Source organism: Cricetulus griseus (genome assembly GCF_003668045.3).
Source record: "Cricetulus griseus strain 17A/GY chromosome 1 unlocalized genomic scaffold, alternate assembly CriGri-PICRH-1.0 chr1_0, whole genome shotgun sequence".
NCBI lineage: Eukaryota > Metazoa > Chordata > Mammalia > Rodentia > Cricetidae > Cricetulus > Cricetulus griseus.
In genome coordinates this window covers 222004969-222017731 of record NW_023276806.1, presented here as the reverse complement: position 1 = coordinate 222017731, position 12763 = coordinate 222004969, and the positions used below count along the sequence as shown (strand labels likewise).

Genomic DNA, 12763 nt, shown 5'->3' with positions numbered 1-12763 from the left:
TGTCCAGCATTTTAAGGTTCTAGTTTCTTTTCTCCTAAAAGAATGGATGTGCTGGGCTGCAGAGATGACTTCACAGTAAAGTGTGGAGGGCCCAGGTTCAGTTCCCAAGATTCACACGGTGGCTCACAACCTTGTGTAACTCCAGCTCCTGAGTATCTGACACCCTCTTCTGGCCCCTGGGCAGCAGGCACACACACAGTACACAGACATGCATGTAGGCAAACACTCATAAAATAAAAATAAATCTTAAAAAAGGAAGTAAATGTCCATTTATTTTTAGAGTCTCTGCTTCTCCCATCTCTTAAAAGTACTGTAGTTGGCCAGTTTCCATTTCTTTTACAGTTAAGACTTATTTTGAATCAGTGACATCGCTCTAATTGTTAATGGGCTACAGTTAGCCTCGATTGTCCTTGTATATACGGTCTGCCAGTGCTCTTGGTAACATCCACTTGTACATGGAAGGAGGACTGGGGACTGGGAAGTTAAGCCCATTGTTAAAGTTCAGTCTCTAACACCCACATAAAAGGAAGGTGTGGTGGTGTGCACTTTTCCCAGACCTGGGAAGGCAGGGAAAGGTGGATGTCTGAGATTCTGGCCAGCCAGCCCGTTCCAGTGAGAAACCCTGCCTCAAAGAACACAGCGGAGGGGGGCTCAGGAATAAAACTCAAGGTACTTGTAGTTGCTAGACAATATGAGTACTTCTTAATGCTACTGGATAAATATAATGGCGTCAAAGACAAAAAGTCCTGCTAACTACAGAATTTTTATAATGCATTTATAATATAAGGGCATCCTGCTAGATAATTTGAAGCTTGCTGAGAAAGCAGCATGTCTGAAGCAGTTTTGTGTTCAATGATTGCATATATGTTCGTTTGTCTGTGTGTTTGTGTGTGTGTGTGGAAAGAGTAATTCTATATTATTCCCTTTTAGACTAGTGTTTTATTTTATGGTGTTTTGAGGTTGGATCTCCTTATGTGTTCCTGGCTGGCCTTAAATTCACAAGTGATCTTCCTGCCTCTGCCTCCCAAGTGCTGGGATGATAGGCGTGCAATCCAGCACTTCACCCAGCTACAGTTGTTCAGGTTGCTATCCTCAGTGCATAAGTGGATCCAAACCAGCATCATCTGTATGCAGAAGAATAAAGAACAGACTTTTCGAGACTATCACGTACAGCAGGTTGAGATATAAGAATGTATTGCTTTGGATTGTGTTTTAAGCACATTTCTAAAACCAATGGTTTAGGTCCTGGCATTAGGCATTAGGAGAAGCCGTAGTTGTTAAAGTGCCTGCTGCTGGAGCATGCGGGCTGGAGTTTGAATCCCTAAACACTCACATAAACCCCAGAGAGCTGTAACAAGTCAGGCACACCAGGGAAGGGTTCCTCAGTAGCATCGGCAGCACTTTATACGAGTCTTCTTGCCTCAGTGCCTTCCACACAGGATGGAACCAAGGCCACTCACCAGAGCATATCCCAGGTGCATTGGGAATCACAGACATTCGTCAGGTGATTGAAGACATGGGGTTTGCACTGACATGGATTCCTAGAAACCTGGAACACCACTGTGGCCCAACTAACCAATATGTGAACATATTCCTGGGTTGAGGAATATGAGGAATATGAGGAATATGTTATCCTCTGACAACAGGGGATAAATCCCCCAAACGTGCAGGTTTTCTTTTTCTTTTATTTAGCTCCCTCTATAGAAACTCTATAAGAGGTTCTCTTGCCTCAGCCTCCCAAGGGACAGGATTATCAGTTTATGTCATAAACCCATCCAGAATTTTTTAATTTGAAAAAAATAGAAATATAAGTTATAATAGTAGGGCCAACATATTTTGATACATATCTACTAATACCATGTGATGTTTAATCAGATCAAATGTATCTATCCCTTTGTTTACTTTTTACAGCCCAAATGTTCAAAATCGTTTCTCCTGGATCTCTGAAACAATATTTGTATTACATTGTATTGTTACCTATAGTTACTACTGCTCTTGTGGAAGAATTTTTGAGCAATCTTTCTCCTTAATTTTGTTAGGAGAGATATGTGCTATCAAAAGCTATGCTAACTCTTAAATGGTAGCCAATAACCAGATAATCAGAGTGTTAGTTAGAGAGTATGATTGGCTATGAGGCTTGGGGGAAAGGCCAGAGTTCTTGGATCGAGCCAGAAATATTTGTGTCCTATGTGAATGAATACTCAGCTAAAAGCCTTCAGGGCTCTTTTGCTTTTAATTAATTAATTTTTGTTTGTTTGTTTTTCGAGACAGGGTTTCTCTGTGGCTTTGGAGACTGACCTGGAACTAGCTCTTATAGACCAGGCTGGTCTCGAACTCACAGAGATCCATCTGCCTCTGCCTCCTGAGTGCTGGGATTAAAGTCGTGCGCCACCACCGCCTGGCTTAATACATTTTTTATTTCATTCATTTCTATTGCATTCGTTTGCTGTGTGCAGAGATGTGTATCAGAGTGTGTGAGGAGGTCAGAAGACAACTACGTAGAGTTAGTTCTCTCCTTCCACCTTTATGTGGGTTCCAGGACAGCACTTAGGTTGTCAGGCTTTGGAAGACTGCCATTAGTGCTCTTAAGGGTCATGCAGTCAGAATGTCTATAATGTTAACTTTCTTCTCCAGGCTTTGCACCCTTGACAGACCCATGTATGTGGTTCAAGGGGGCAAGAATGGGAAGTGACTGACTGTTCTCCATATGCGGGCTGTCTTTCTATCCTGGTAACCTTCTAGTCAGCAGCACTGAGCATCCCAAGTCTACACACAGGGAATCCAGCCTGAGCCCAGATGACTTCTGCAGCCCCACTGTACCACATCTCTTGAGGCAGCACATCCTGGAACTAGATTTCTTTTGTCTGTACTTCAAACATCTGCCAACGCCAGCTTTCAAAGACTGACTAACACTTTCACTGTCACTCACATGACACAACTTGATTACGTCACTCATCTTACAGTGAAGAGTACCCCAGTGTCACCCAGGGGATTCACAGGGTTTAATTTAAATTGTCACCCTGAAACAGCTGACCTCTGGGAGATTGTGCGATCCTACGAGAAGTAGCATATTTCCTTTATGCTATGAACCAAAACCACAACCCTAAGACTGAAAACTCAGGTATTTGTTTTAAGCTGTAGGACAAAGGCAAGCTGCAAATGCATCCGCTGCCCAGAGGAGCTGGGTGGTGAGGAAAGATGAAGAGAGAGAGCTACACGTTTATAAATTAGACAAGGAGGTGTGGCAAGCAGCCACATGGCCAGAGGGGAGGGTGGTGGTTTGGATATAATGGCCCCCACAGTCTCATACAGAGTGGCACTATTAGGAGGTGTGGTTTTATTGGAGTGGCTATGGCTCTGTTGGAGGAACTGTGTCACTGTGGGGGCAGGCTTTGAGGTTTCCTACACTCAGGATACCACCAAGTGTATCAGTTGACTTCCTGTTGCCTGCAAGACGTAGGACTCTCAGCTACTCTTCCAGCACCATGTCTGCCTGCATGCTGCCCTGCTCCCCTCCACGATGATACTGAACTGCACCTCTAAACCATAACAGAGCTCCCTCAATTAAATGTTTTCCTTTTTAAGAGTTGCCCTGGCTGGGTGGTGGTGGCGCATGCCTTTAATCCCAGCACTCGGGAGGCAGAGGCAGATGGATCTCTGTGAGTTCAAGGGCAGCATGGTCTACAGAGCGAGTTCTAGGACAGCCAGGACCTTACTCAGAGAAACCCTGTCTCAAAAAAATAAAAACAAATAAACAAAAAGAGATGCTGTGGTCATGGTGTCTTATCACAGCAATAGAAACCCTAACTAAGACAGGGAGCTTTAGAAAAGAGTGAAAAAGTACAAAGTACAAATAAACAAACAAACAAAAAACAGCTTTCTTAGGCTATGGCCAGCACAATGAAGAAACAGAAAGGGAAATCCAGGCTTCTTTGAGTCCTAATGGCCTCATGGCAGCGGTTAACCCAGCTGTGAACAGGAGAGGGATCCTGTTGGTACACTCACCCACATCAAGATCTCATATACTTATGAGATTAATTCTCTCTGTCTTCCTTTCCAAACCCAACTACTAGGTATTAGAGATACTGTGTGTGTTGATGGTGGCTGACTTTACAATTTAGTTCATGGATTTAAGAGAATATCAAGATAAAATCATGCTACTACAATCAGGACCAAAAAGAACAACATTTAAAAATTCTGAGTCTATCAGGCATTGTCCATTGAAGGGATTAAGTTTATTTGAATTGTATTGTATGTAAATGTCATGTTCAGATTTAAAAAAAAAATCAGAAGATAATAGAATATATCTTTTTTCAAAACAGTCAAATTGCAAGGCATACAATCTGTCAAATGGCACAAAAACAGTGAGTGCCAAGAAATCTCTCCCCTCTAAAAGAAAACAAATTTGTTTCATCACTGATCTGATATCATTTCACTGAGGATTTAATATAGACTTATGGAAATAAATATACAATCTGTTATAAATACCTTCATTTAGCCTCACTATCTATCTCAGACAGTCCTGAGCATTAATTATATAATCACAGCATTTACCATTCTATAAAATTAACCAATTTATTAAATTAAAAAGAAATTTACAGACATCATTTTTATGTTTTCAACTTAGGGACAGACAATCAGAACAAACAAACAAACACATCCTAGAAAAATCAGAACTATATTTTATGCTAAAGTTACTTTCTGTCCAGGTCGAAACACTGTCCCACTTGGATTTTTTCTCTTCTTTGGATTTTGGAAGTTTTCATACCTTAAAAAGTAAGAGAGATAATATTTAGTGAATAACACTTAATAATTACAAAAAAAATAATGGATTGTTTTAAAAACAGCCTCATGTTTTAAGAAATGAAAGGAAAATAACTGGAAAATGGTGGGGGAAATTATCAAAAATAATTTTTCAAAGTTGCAATCTAGTAGAGAAAAGGAGAAAGACAATAAACAGTAGATTATAAAGGATAAAATACAAATGTCAATGAGCAATATGAAAATTATAACTTTGGCAGTTTTATTCAAAGGCAGGGAAATTACTAAAATAAGACATCCTTTCTCTGCAATTAAACCAGCTGTGTTTAGAGCAGTGGGACACTGAGGTGGTCGGGTCTGAGATCTGGCACCCTGTGTACTCCCACTGAAAGAAACTCGGCTATAGCAGTCTGGAAACACTTTGAAAGCCTAAGACATGCTAGTACCCTGAGAGGCAATGACTCTCCCTTTATGCCAGTGAACTAAGGAATGAAGTGTGGACATTTGGCTCCACACTGCTTACAGAATAGCAGTGAGAACCCGGAGGCAACATGAATGCTGAAACCTGGATACCGTGGCAGAGATACGCTGGAAGCAGCCACCTGCATCAGCTGTCCACAGTGTGCAAGATGCATGGGTGGCTCAAAGAGACCTGCATCAGCTGTCCACAGTGTGCAATGTGCATGGGTGGCTCAAAGGGACTATGGGCCTAGCAGCACAAAGAGCGCTCTCATTTTAGTGAGAAGAATATAAGCACACAAAGTCACTGGAGATTAAGGAAATTTCCATTTCTTGTTCTTCCTTATCTTTTTTTTTGATATTTGTATAATAAGCACACATTGCTGACATAGGTACACCTCACCTCCAAAGAACTGCAAAATTGAACAAGAACTGAAGTATTTATCTCCACCCCCTCAAGACAGGGTTTCTCTGTGTAGCCTCAGCTGTCCTGGAACTAGCTCTTATAGACCAGGTTGGCCTCAGAACTCAGACTCACAGAGATCCTCCTGCCTCTGTCTCCCGAGCACTGGGATTAAAGATGTGCGCTACCATCGCCCAGCTGAAGTATTTATTCTTAAATGAAGCCAGGAATAAATATCTCACTATAATATAACTCAAATATAACCAACAAACTAATTAAGGAGAGTCTAATAGGTGCATAGTTATGACAATTTCTTTTTTTTGTTATGGGAATGAGTGCCCAGGGTCTTCCACATTCTAGGCAGATGCTCTGTCACCAGTTTGACCATGTATATTTTTAAGTTAGATTCCAAATTTTAAAAAAATTTAAACATACAAGAACTTAAGTGAATAGTAAGTTTTTTATGGTTACTTACAGCTCAGCAAAATCCTTCTCTTCCTCTTCACTAATGGACGGTCTTGTGTGGGCAAGCGCAGTCATTAAATGTGCCTGGCTAATAGCAAAACTGGTTTTGATTGGTCCTGGCTGGCTAAGGGATTCATCCTCCTTAAACAAAAAGCAGATTAAACAAATGTTAACCTGGAAATTCAAGGAATAAAGTGGCAGTCCCAGTGTCATTTCTTCTTGTCAGTTTTTTTCCTGGATAGCACACATTCTTTCTCAAAGGACAATTCCAAAGCAAGGACATTAATAACCGTCTTACTGAGTCACCGTGCTTCAGCACTCTGCTTGTAAATAGGGCTCAGTTAAAATGCAAAGACACGGCCCATCCTACTGTACAGACAATGTTGACTCTTCATGGGAGCCCTTACCCGTGAGGAGGAGTGGACTGGGGGTGGGCTGGGGGGAGATGAGGGAGGGTGGGAAGAGGAGTGGGAGTGAGAAGTGTGACTGGAATGTAAAATGAAATCAAAAAGTAAGAAATGGAAAGAAGATGCAAAGACATGCATGACCAAAAGGGGAAAGAGACTTTCAGGGTTTTAGCGGTTGTGAGGGGAAAGGGCCATACTCCACTTTGGCTCTGGTATCTGCCTTTGATGATGCTGATTTCGGCCTTCAGCTGGTCTCTCTGCTCCTGGGTCAGCTCTTGGTAGCCTTCCTGGGAAGGTGTCCTGAACATAGGATGTTGTGTAAACAATGGCTCTTTTCCAGGAGCTGCAGGGAAATCCTGAGTCACTGAGCTTGGTGCCGAGGGACACTGTGAGCTCTGCAGCAAGTGGACAGCAAAGACCAAGGGAGATGGATGGGTGCGAAGGGAGGGAGAGAAAGAGAGCCGTGTCACCGGAGACAAAAATGAGAGCTTGGTTCCCCTTTTAATAGCCATTGTTTGAGAATTTCACATTTGCATGTGTTTCCCCTCGCCTCCCCCCCTTCCAGAGCTCCTCACCACCCTCCCCTTCCAACCTCAAGTCTACTCGGTGCTGCTAGGATGCGCAGAAGGCCATCCCGGAGCACAAGAAGACTATCGGGCCACAGCCCTCAAGCAATAACCTTAACTTAGGTAAGTTTATGTTTACTTTACCAAAGTTAAGCAAGTTTAAAAGTTCTATCAATCAAGGTTCAGTGACACCAGTGGAGCTGGACCTCCAGAGCAAATCAAAGCAGCAGCCAGAGCATAGAGGTCTCTTTTACTATTTTGCTACTTAAACCTATTACACTGGTGGCCAAGGACAGGTTCAACATGAACCCTACTCTTAGTTTTCTGTGTAGGTGCATGGGTGAGGGGCCGGAGGTCAGAGGTCAGTGTCAGGTGCCCTTTCAGTTGCTTTGTACTTTATTTTCCGAGATAGACTCTGACTTGGAGCTCAATGCTGTCTACACTGCCTGGCTAGCAGACCTCAGTGATCCTCCTGTCTATGCCTCCCCAGGCTAGATTACAGATATGCATCACTGTGTCCATCTTTCTACATGGGAATCAGAACTCAGGTCATGCTTCTGGGTCAAGCACTTCACTGGCAGCCATCTCCCTAGCCCCCTCTCTTAGTGCCTAGGAAATAGTTAAGGTAAGGTTCCCCAATATTTCTAGAGAAATTGAAAAATAGGAAACAGAATTAAATTCTATATATATTTTTAAAAAACAAGACCCTACTTCTTAGGAATAAAAGTAGGTATTTTTATATTTTTAGAAACCTGAATTAAGCTGGGCAGTGGTGGCACATGCCTTTAATCCTAGTACTTGGGAGGCAGGGGTAGGTGGCTTTCTGTGAGTTCAAGGCCAAAAAACCAAAAACCTGAATTATTTAAGCAAATATACATAAAAAGGAACTATGCATGTAAAACTGTTATATGTTAAAAAAAGCAATAGTAAGTCACTATTAATTTGAGTGGGTATATATTTTAACTAACTAGAAAAAATGTTGCCCACATTTAATCTAAATAGTTTCCTTGTTGATACATAATATTACTTCTTTTCATATTTCCCATAAAAAGAATCACAGGTAGGTAACATTTTTGCTGTTAGGAATTTTAGATGATATTGCAGCAAATTCCCTAATATCCAGAAGTACTTCATGATGATAAATTTTACATTTACTATTAGATGGGTCTCAGAGTGAAAAGGGTTTAAGATCACTCAAGAGAGATCACAAAGGCCCTGCAGAACCAAGCCCCTTGCTCCCGCTCCTGTTTAAATACTCAACAAGGACTGAAAAACAAGACTACTTTTAGTGCAGACCAACCAACCAGAAAGACCCTGTGGGGCTGGTTAGGAGAGGGATCCCACTCCAATGTCACATCAACTTATATCCTCGAGTATCAGAGCCACGGAATGATGAATACACAATGTACCAGGTCAGAGGAGGTTCCATTTCCAAGCTCTGATTCATAGGAGCTTCCAAAGTAGAGCCGGTACATATTGAATTTTGATTCATCTGGAAGGATCTCAGACATCTCGAGAGAAACAAGGGACTGATCTAAGCCACTTTCTCCATCTGCAGCTGAGTCGTCGGAACCACTACTGTGGTTAAGAAAGACCATTGAAGACAGACTTAGGTCACTGTCAGAGCTGGAGCCTCCATCCTAAATTACACAGAGAGAGTGCCGGTAGTTAAGACTTACACCCTTGGTAACCAGAAATAACAGCAGACGACACTCCGTAGAACAGCACGGGGAGGCTCACCCTTCTCAGCAAGCTCTCAATCCTCCATGGGTTCGAGGTACACAATAACAACATTTTTACGTGACAAGGTTCCATGTAGCCTACACTGGCCTCATATTTGCTATGTAACTTAGGATGACCTTGAGTTTATGATTCTTGGGATTCCAGGTATGCACCAGCACGCCCTGCTTTACCTGGTGCTGGGGGATGAAGCCAGAGCCCTGTGTGTGTTAGGCATGCTACCAACTGAGCTACATGGCCAGCCCTACACAATACAAGCGTAACTACTACAATAAGGGAAGGTTAAAATGAAGTGTGTAAAATACATCAGCTTTCCCTATGATAACAAAGCTAGGACTCAGAACCAGGTTTTAGTTCTCCATCGCTGCCTTTCACTCACTCATTTTTTTTTTTACTATGAAATGATTAATATCAACCACATTATAGAGTGTAGATGTCTGTGTACATATATTCACTTGTAAAGCACTCATATGAAAAAGAAAAACAAACACAAACACTCACTATAATGGCTTGCTAAAATAAATAGCAAAACCTTGACCCAGGGCTGTGGAGATAATTCAGTAGGTAAAGCACTGTGTAAGCATGAGGCCCGGAGTTTCATCCTGAGAACCCACAGAAAAGATCTGGCCACAGTGGTGTGGGATTGTCATCACAGGGCAGGGTGGCAGGGACAGTGTGACTCAGATACCCCCTGGCCAGCCAGCCTGCCCACAGCTTCCGACTAGTGAGGGACCCTGTCTCAAAGGAGGAGGAATACCACCCAAGGCTGCTCACTGACTTCCATGTGCATTTGCGCACAGGTTACATACATGTGCATCCCGCACACCCCCCCCCCACACACACACACATGCTTGGAATGATTTAAGAAATTTAGGACCTACAGAAATTCCCAACAAAAATGGGTGGAGGGAAATATATAGAAAAGCTTCCTAGAAAATACAGGCAAAGTCTATATATAGTAAATTATCTTCTGCAATAATTAAAAGCAAAATGCCACCGTTAGAGAAAACACTGGTTCTAGGGCTGGGATCTAGAAAATGCAAGATAAACAAAGATCAACTTGCATCGGAAGTAAGGGAGTTGCTGAAGAATAACGGGGACATGAGATAAGGCCATATGTGTCGTCCACAGGAGACCGCCACTGGCCGGCTGGCACAATTTCATCTTCAAAATAAATAATAACTTCAGTAATAACATAAAATAGCTGAAAACCCCAGTTATTTTTCTATTTATATGAATTCATGCTACCTCACTCTAAGGATTCAGACATTATGCTGCCCTGCCCCTGTCATCTGGCAGAATGCACTCAGGCAGTACCCTGGTCAGCCCAGGTGCAAAGAACCCCTTTAAAAGAAAGGCCTCCTCAGCTGGCGTTGGTGGTGTGCGCCTTCAGTCCCAGCACTCAGGAGGCAGAGGCAGGTAGATCTCTGTGAGTTCAAGGCCAGCCTGGTCTGGCCTGCCCAGTGAGTCCCAGGACAGCCTCCAGAGCTACACAGAGAAACCTTGTCTTGGAAAACCAAAAAGAAAGGCCTCCTGCCACTTAACTCTCTCTTTCTGCTCTCTCTTTCCCACACTCTCTTTCCTGCTGTTCCTTGGGGCAGACAGGACTTTTCTTGTCTCCCTCTTCTATCCTCTCTCTGTCTCTGTACCTCTTTTCCCTTTCCTCCCCCCCTTTCCCTTTCTAATAAAACTTCTCACTCAAGCTCTGTCTGCCTGGCAAGTTTGTCCCTCCACCTCGGTCACCTCCTCACCTGCCATGGAATCCATCTAAGTCCCTCACAAGCTTTATCATAATACACACTAAATAATATTTTTCTAATACCAATTAGCTTGTTAATATTATGGTTATGTTAGGGAAACATGTGCCAAAACTTCATAAGTAAAATTCACTGCAAATCCCATATCCAATTTTGGAACATTTACGGCAGGCATGTTAAAGTCCCTGGAGAGTTTGGTCCTGACCTCTTTTTCTCGTCGCTGACCACCCTACCAGCCTTCCCAAGGAACTCACATGGAGCCCACCGGGCAGCAGCCTTCCCTGCAAGGCCTCCAGCTGTGCGTTGTACAGTAGAGCTTTCAGATCAGCTCCAGTGAAGGATTCTGTTACCGACGCCATGTGCTGAAGGTCCACGTCACCTGCCAGAGGTAGAGAGGCACTGAGGACGTTTAAAATCTCAAGACGTGACACCTGAAGGAAGAAAAACTAATTGACTAAACACATAAAAAATGAACTGTTACTGTAAATTGTGACTCTTAAAATGTTTTTCACAAATTAACGACATATCTAAGAAGCTTTCCAAGCAGTGTGTAAAATGTACTACAAGTATATTAGCTGACCTTCTTAGACCTGTGTCCCTAACAGGAGACACAGGTAAGAAAATGAATAAAAACCAGTATTTGTAACTATTCAGTGTGAACAACTTGACACTCACATGTGGCTATTTCCTAGATTTGGCAAGTGTGCCAACAGAGGAGAGTTACTAAGAAACAACACATGGACCATATACTTTGACCTTTGGCCTCCTCCTTTCATTTATTTATTTAGTGCTTTGCACATTTGGGAGCAAGGGTTGGCAGACCATGACAAAAAGGGTTGAAACACCTTTCTCCATGTGGCCTGGCCACATGCTCACTGTCCCACTTGCTTGACTCTGAACCAGAGGTTTCTGACAGGACACTGGTGTGGAGCTTTGAAAATAGCATGTGTTAAATAGTCCTTTTTATGTTTCCTGATTTTCTCCTATTGGCCAACGCAGCGTTCCTGGACACCCGAGTCAGGGCCTGTTATGTTGAGTAAATAATAAACAAAGCCTTTGCCTGCAAAGCTGTGTTCTAAGGACAACTGCTACCACGTGGCCAAAGGACGCTCACAAGCAAAGAGTGTGGCACCTGCATCTGCTGGGTTTGGGACTCTGAAGTTGTCACCTGGTCTGGAGGAGGGCAGTATACACATTTATCCAATCGGCCAGGGCGCAACAGGGCAGGGTCAATCAAGTCAGGGCGACTAGTGGCAGCCAACACATATACACCTGAGGGGAAAAGAGCGCGTTAGAATGTCATTTAGTAACTTCTTTCTACAGTGTGTTTTCTATTCACAGTGATTTACCCTGTAAGCCTTCAACTCCATCCAACTGTGTCAGCAACTGGTTAACTACTCGGTCTGTAACCCCTGTGTTGTCGTGACCTCTTCGAGGAGCAATGGATTCAAACTCATCAAAGAAAAGAATGCAGGGCTTTGCAGCCTGTGCTCTGGAGAAAAAAAAAAACACAACACTCTGCATTTTACCAGGGCTCCAGAGTTCACTAACTCTTTACACACACTTTCATAATAATATATATATTATTCACACACACATATATATACATACAATATATGATATATATATGTATATATATATATATATATATATATATATATATATCTTCACAACTAACCCTTAAAGAAAGCTAGATACAATTATCCTTAATTATTTATTTCAGGATAATAAAATTTAAACTGAGTTTTTTGTTCATAGTAGTGTTACTTATTTTATTGCATTATTAATTCCCTGATAATTTCATCTATGAACACAAGGAACTTTATTATATTTGCCTCCCATGTTCTCTCTAAATTGACTCTTGAGAGCTTAAAATACTTGTTCAGAGATTCATGCCTCTGGATAAGTAAGAGACTGAAGCCCAAATCTTAGTCAATAGATTTTTATCATGGCTAACCATATAAAAGAAGATTTGTATGTGTGTGTGTGTGTGTGTGTGTGTGTGTGTGTGTGTGTGTGTGTGTGTGTATATGTGTGTGCAATGTGTGTGCATGTGTTCTCAGATACCAGAAGAGGATGTCAGATCCCTTGGAACTAGAGTTAATGTGGGTGCTGGGAACCAAACTCAGGTTCCCCAGAAGAGCAGCAAGCTCTTTGAACTACTGAGCAACACTCCAGCCCATGGTGGCCATTTTTATGTGTGTT

The 12763-nt window shown here is 42.4% G+C and overlaps 1 protein-coding gene across 3 annotated transcripts in view; it reads right to left on the bottom strand.

Annotated features, from left to right (window-relative positions):
- Positions 1-4549: 4549 nt before the first annotated feature.
- Positions 4550-12763, bottom strand: part of Pex1 (peroxisomal biogenesis factor 1) — a 45019-nt gene continuing 36805 nt past the window's right edge. For 2 of the 3 annotated variants that reach the window (XM_035451930.1, XM_027389826.2), the window contains 7 exons: positions 11908-12050; positions 11727-11830; positions 10813-10989; positions 8471-8701; positions 6693-6890; positions 6099-6229; positions 4550-4768 (listed from right to left, as the gene is read on the bottom strand). In XM_035451930.1, the coding sequence (XP_035307821.1) occupies positions 4684-4768; positions 6099-6229; positions 6693-6890; positions 8471-8701; positions 10813-10989; positions 11727-11830; positions 11908-12050 (1069 nt within the window). In that variant the 3' untranslated portion in view covers positions 4550-4683. Of the gene's footprint in view, positions 4769-6097; positions 6230-6692; positions 6891-8470; positions 8702-10812; positions 10990-11726; positions 11831-11907; positions 12051-12763 lie in introns of those variants that run through there. The other variant, XM_027389827.2, reaches the window with a different exon arrangement.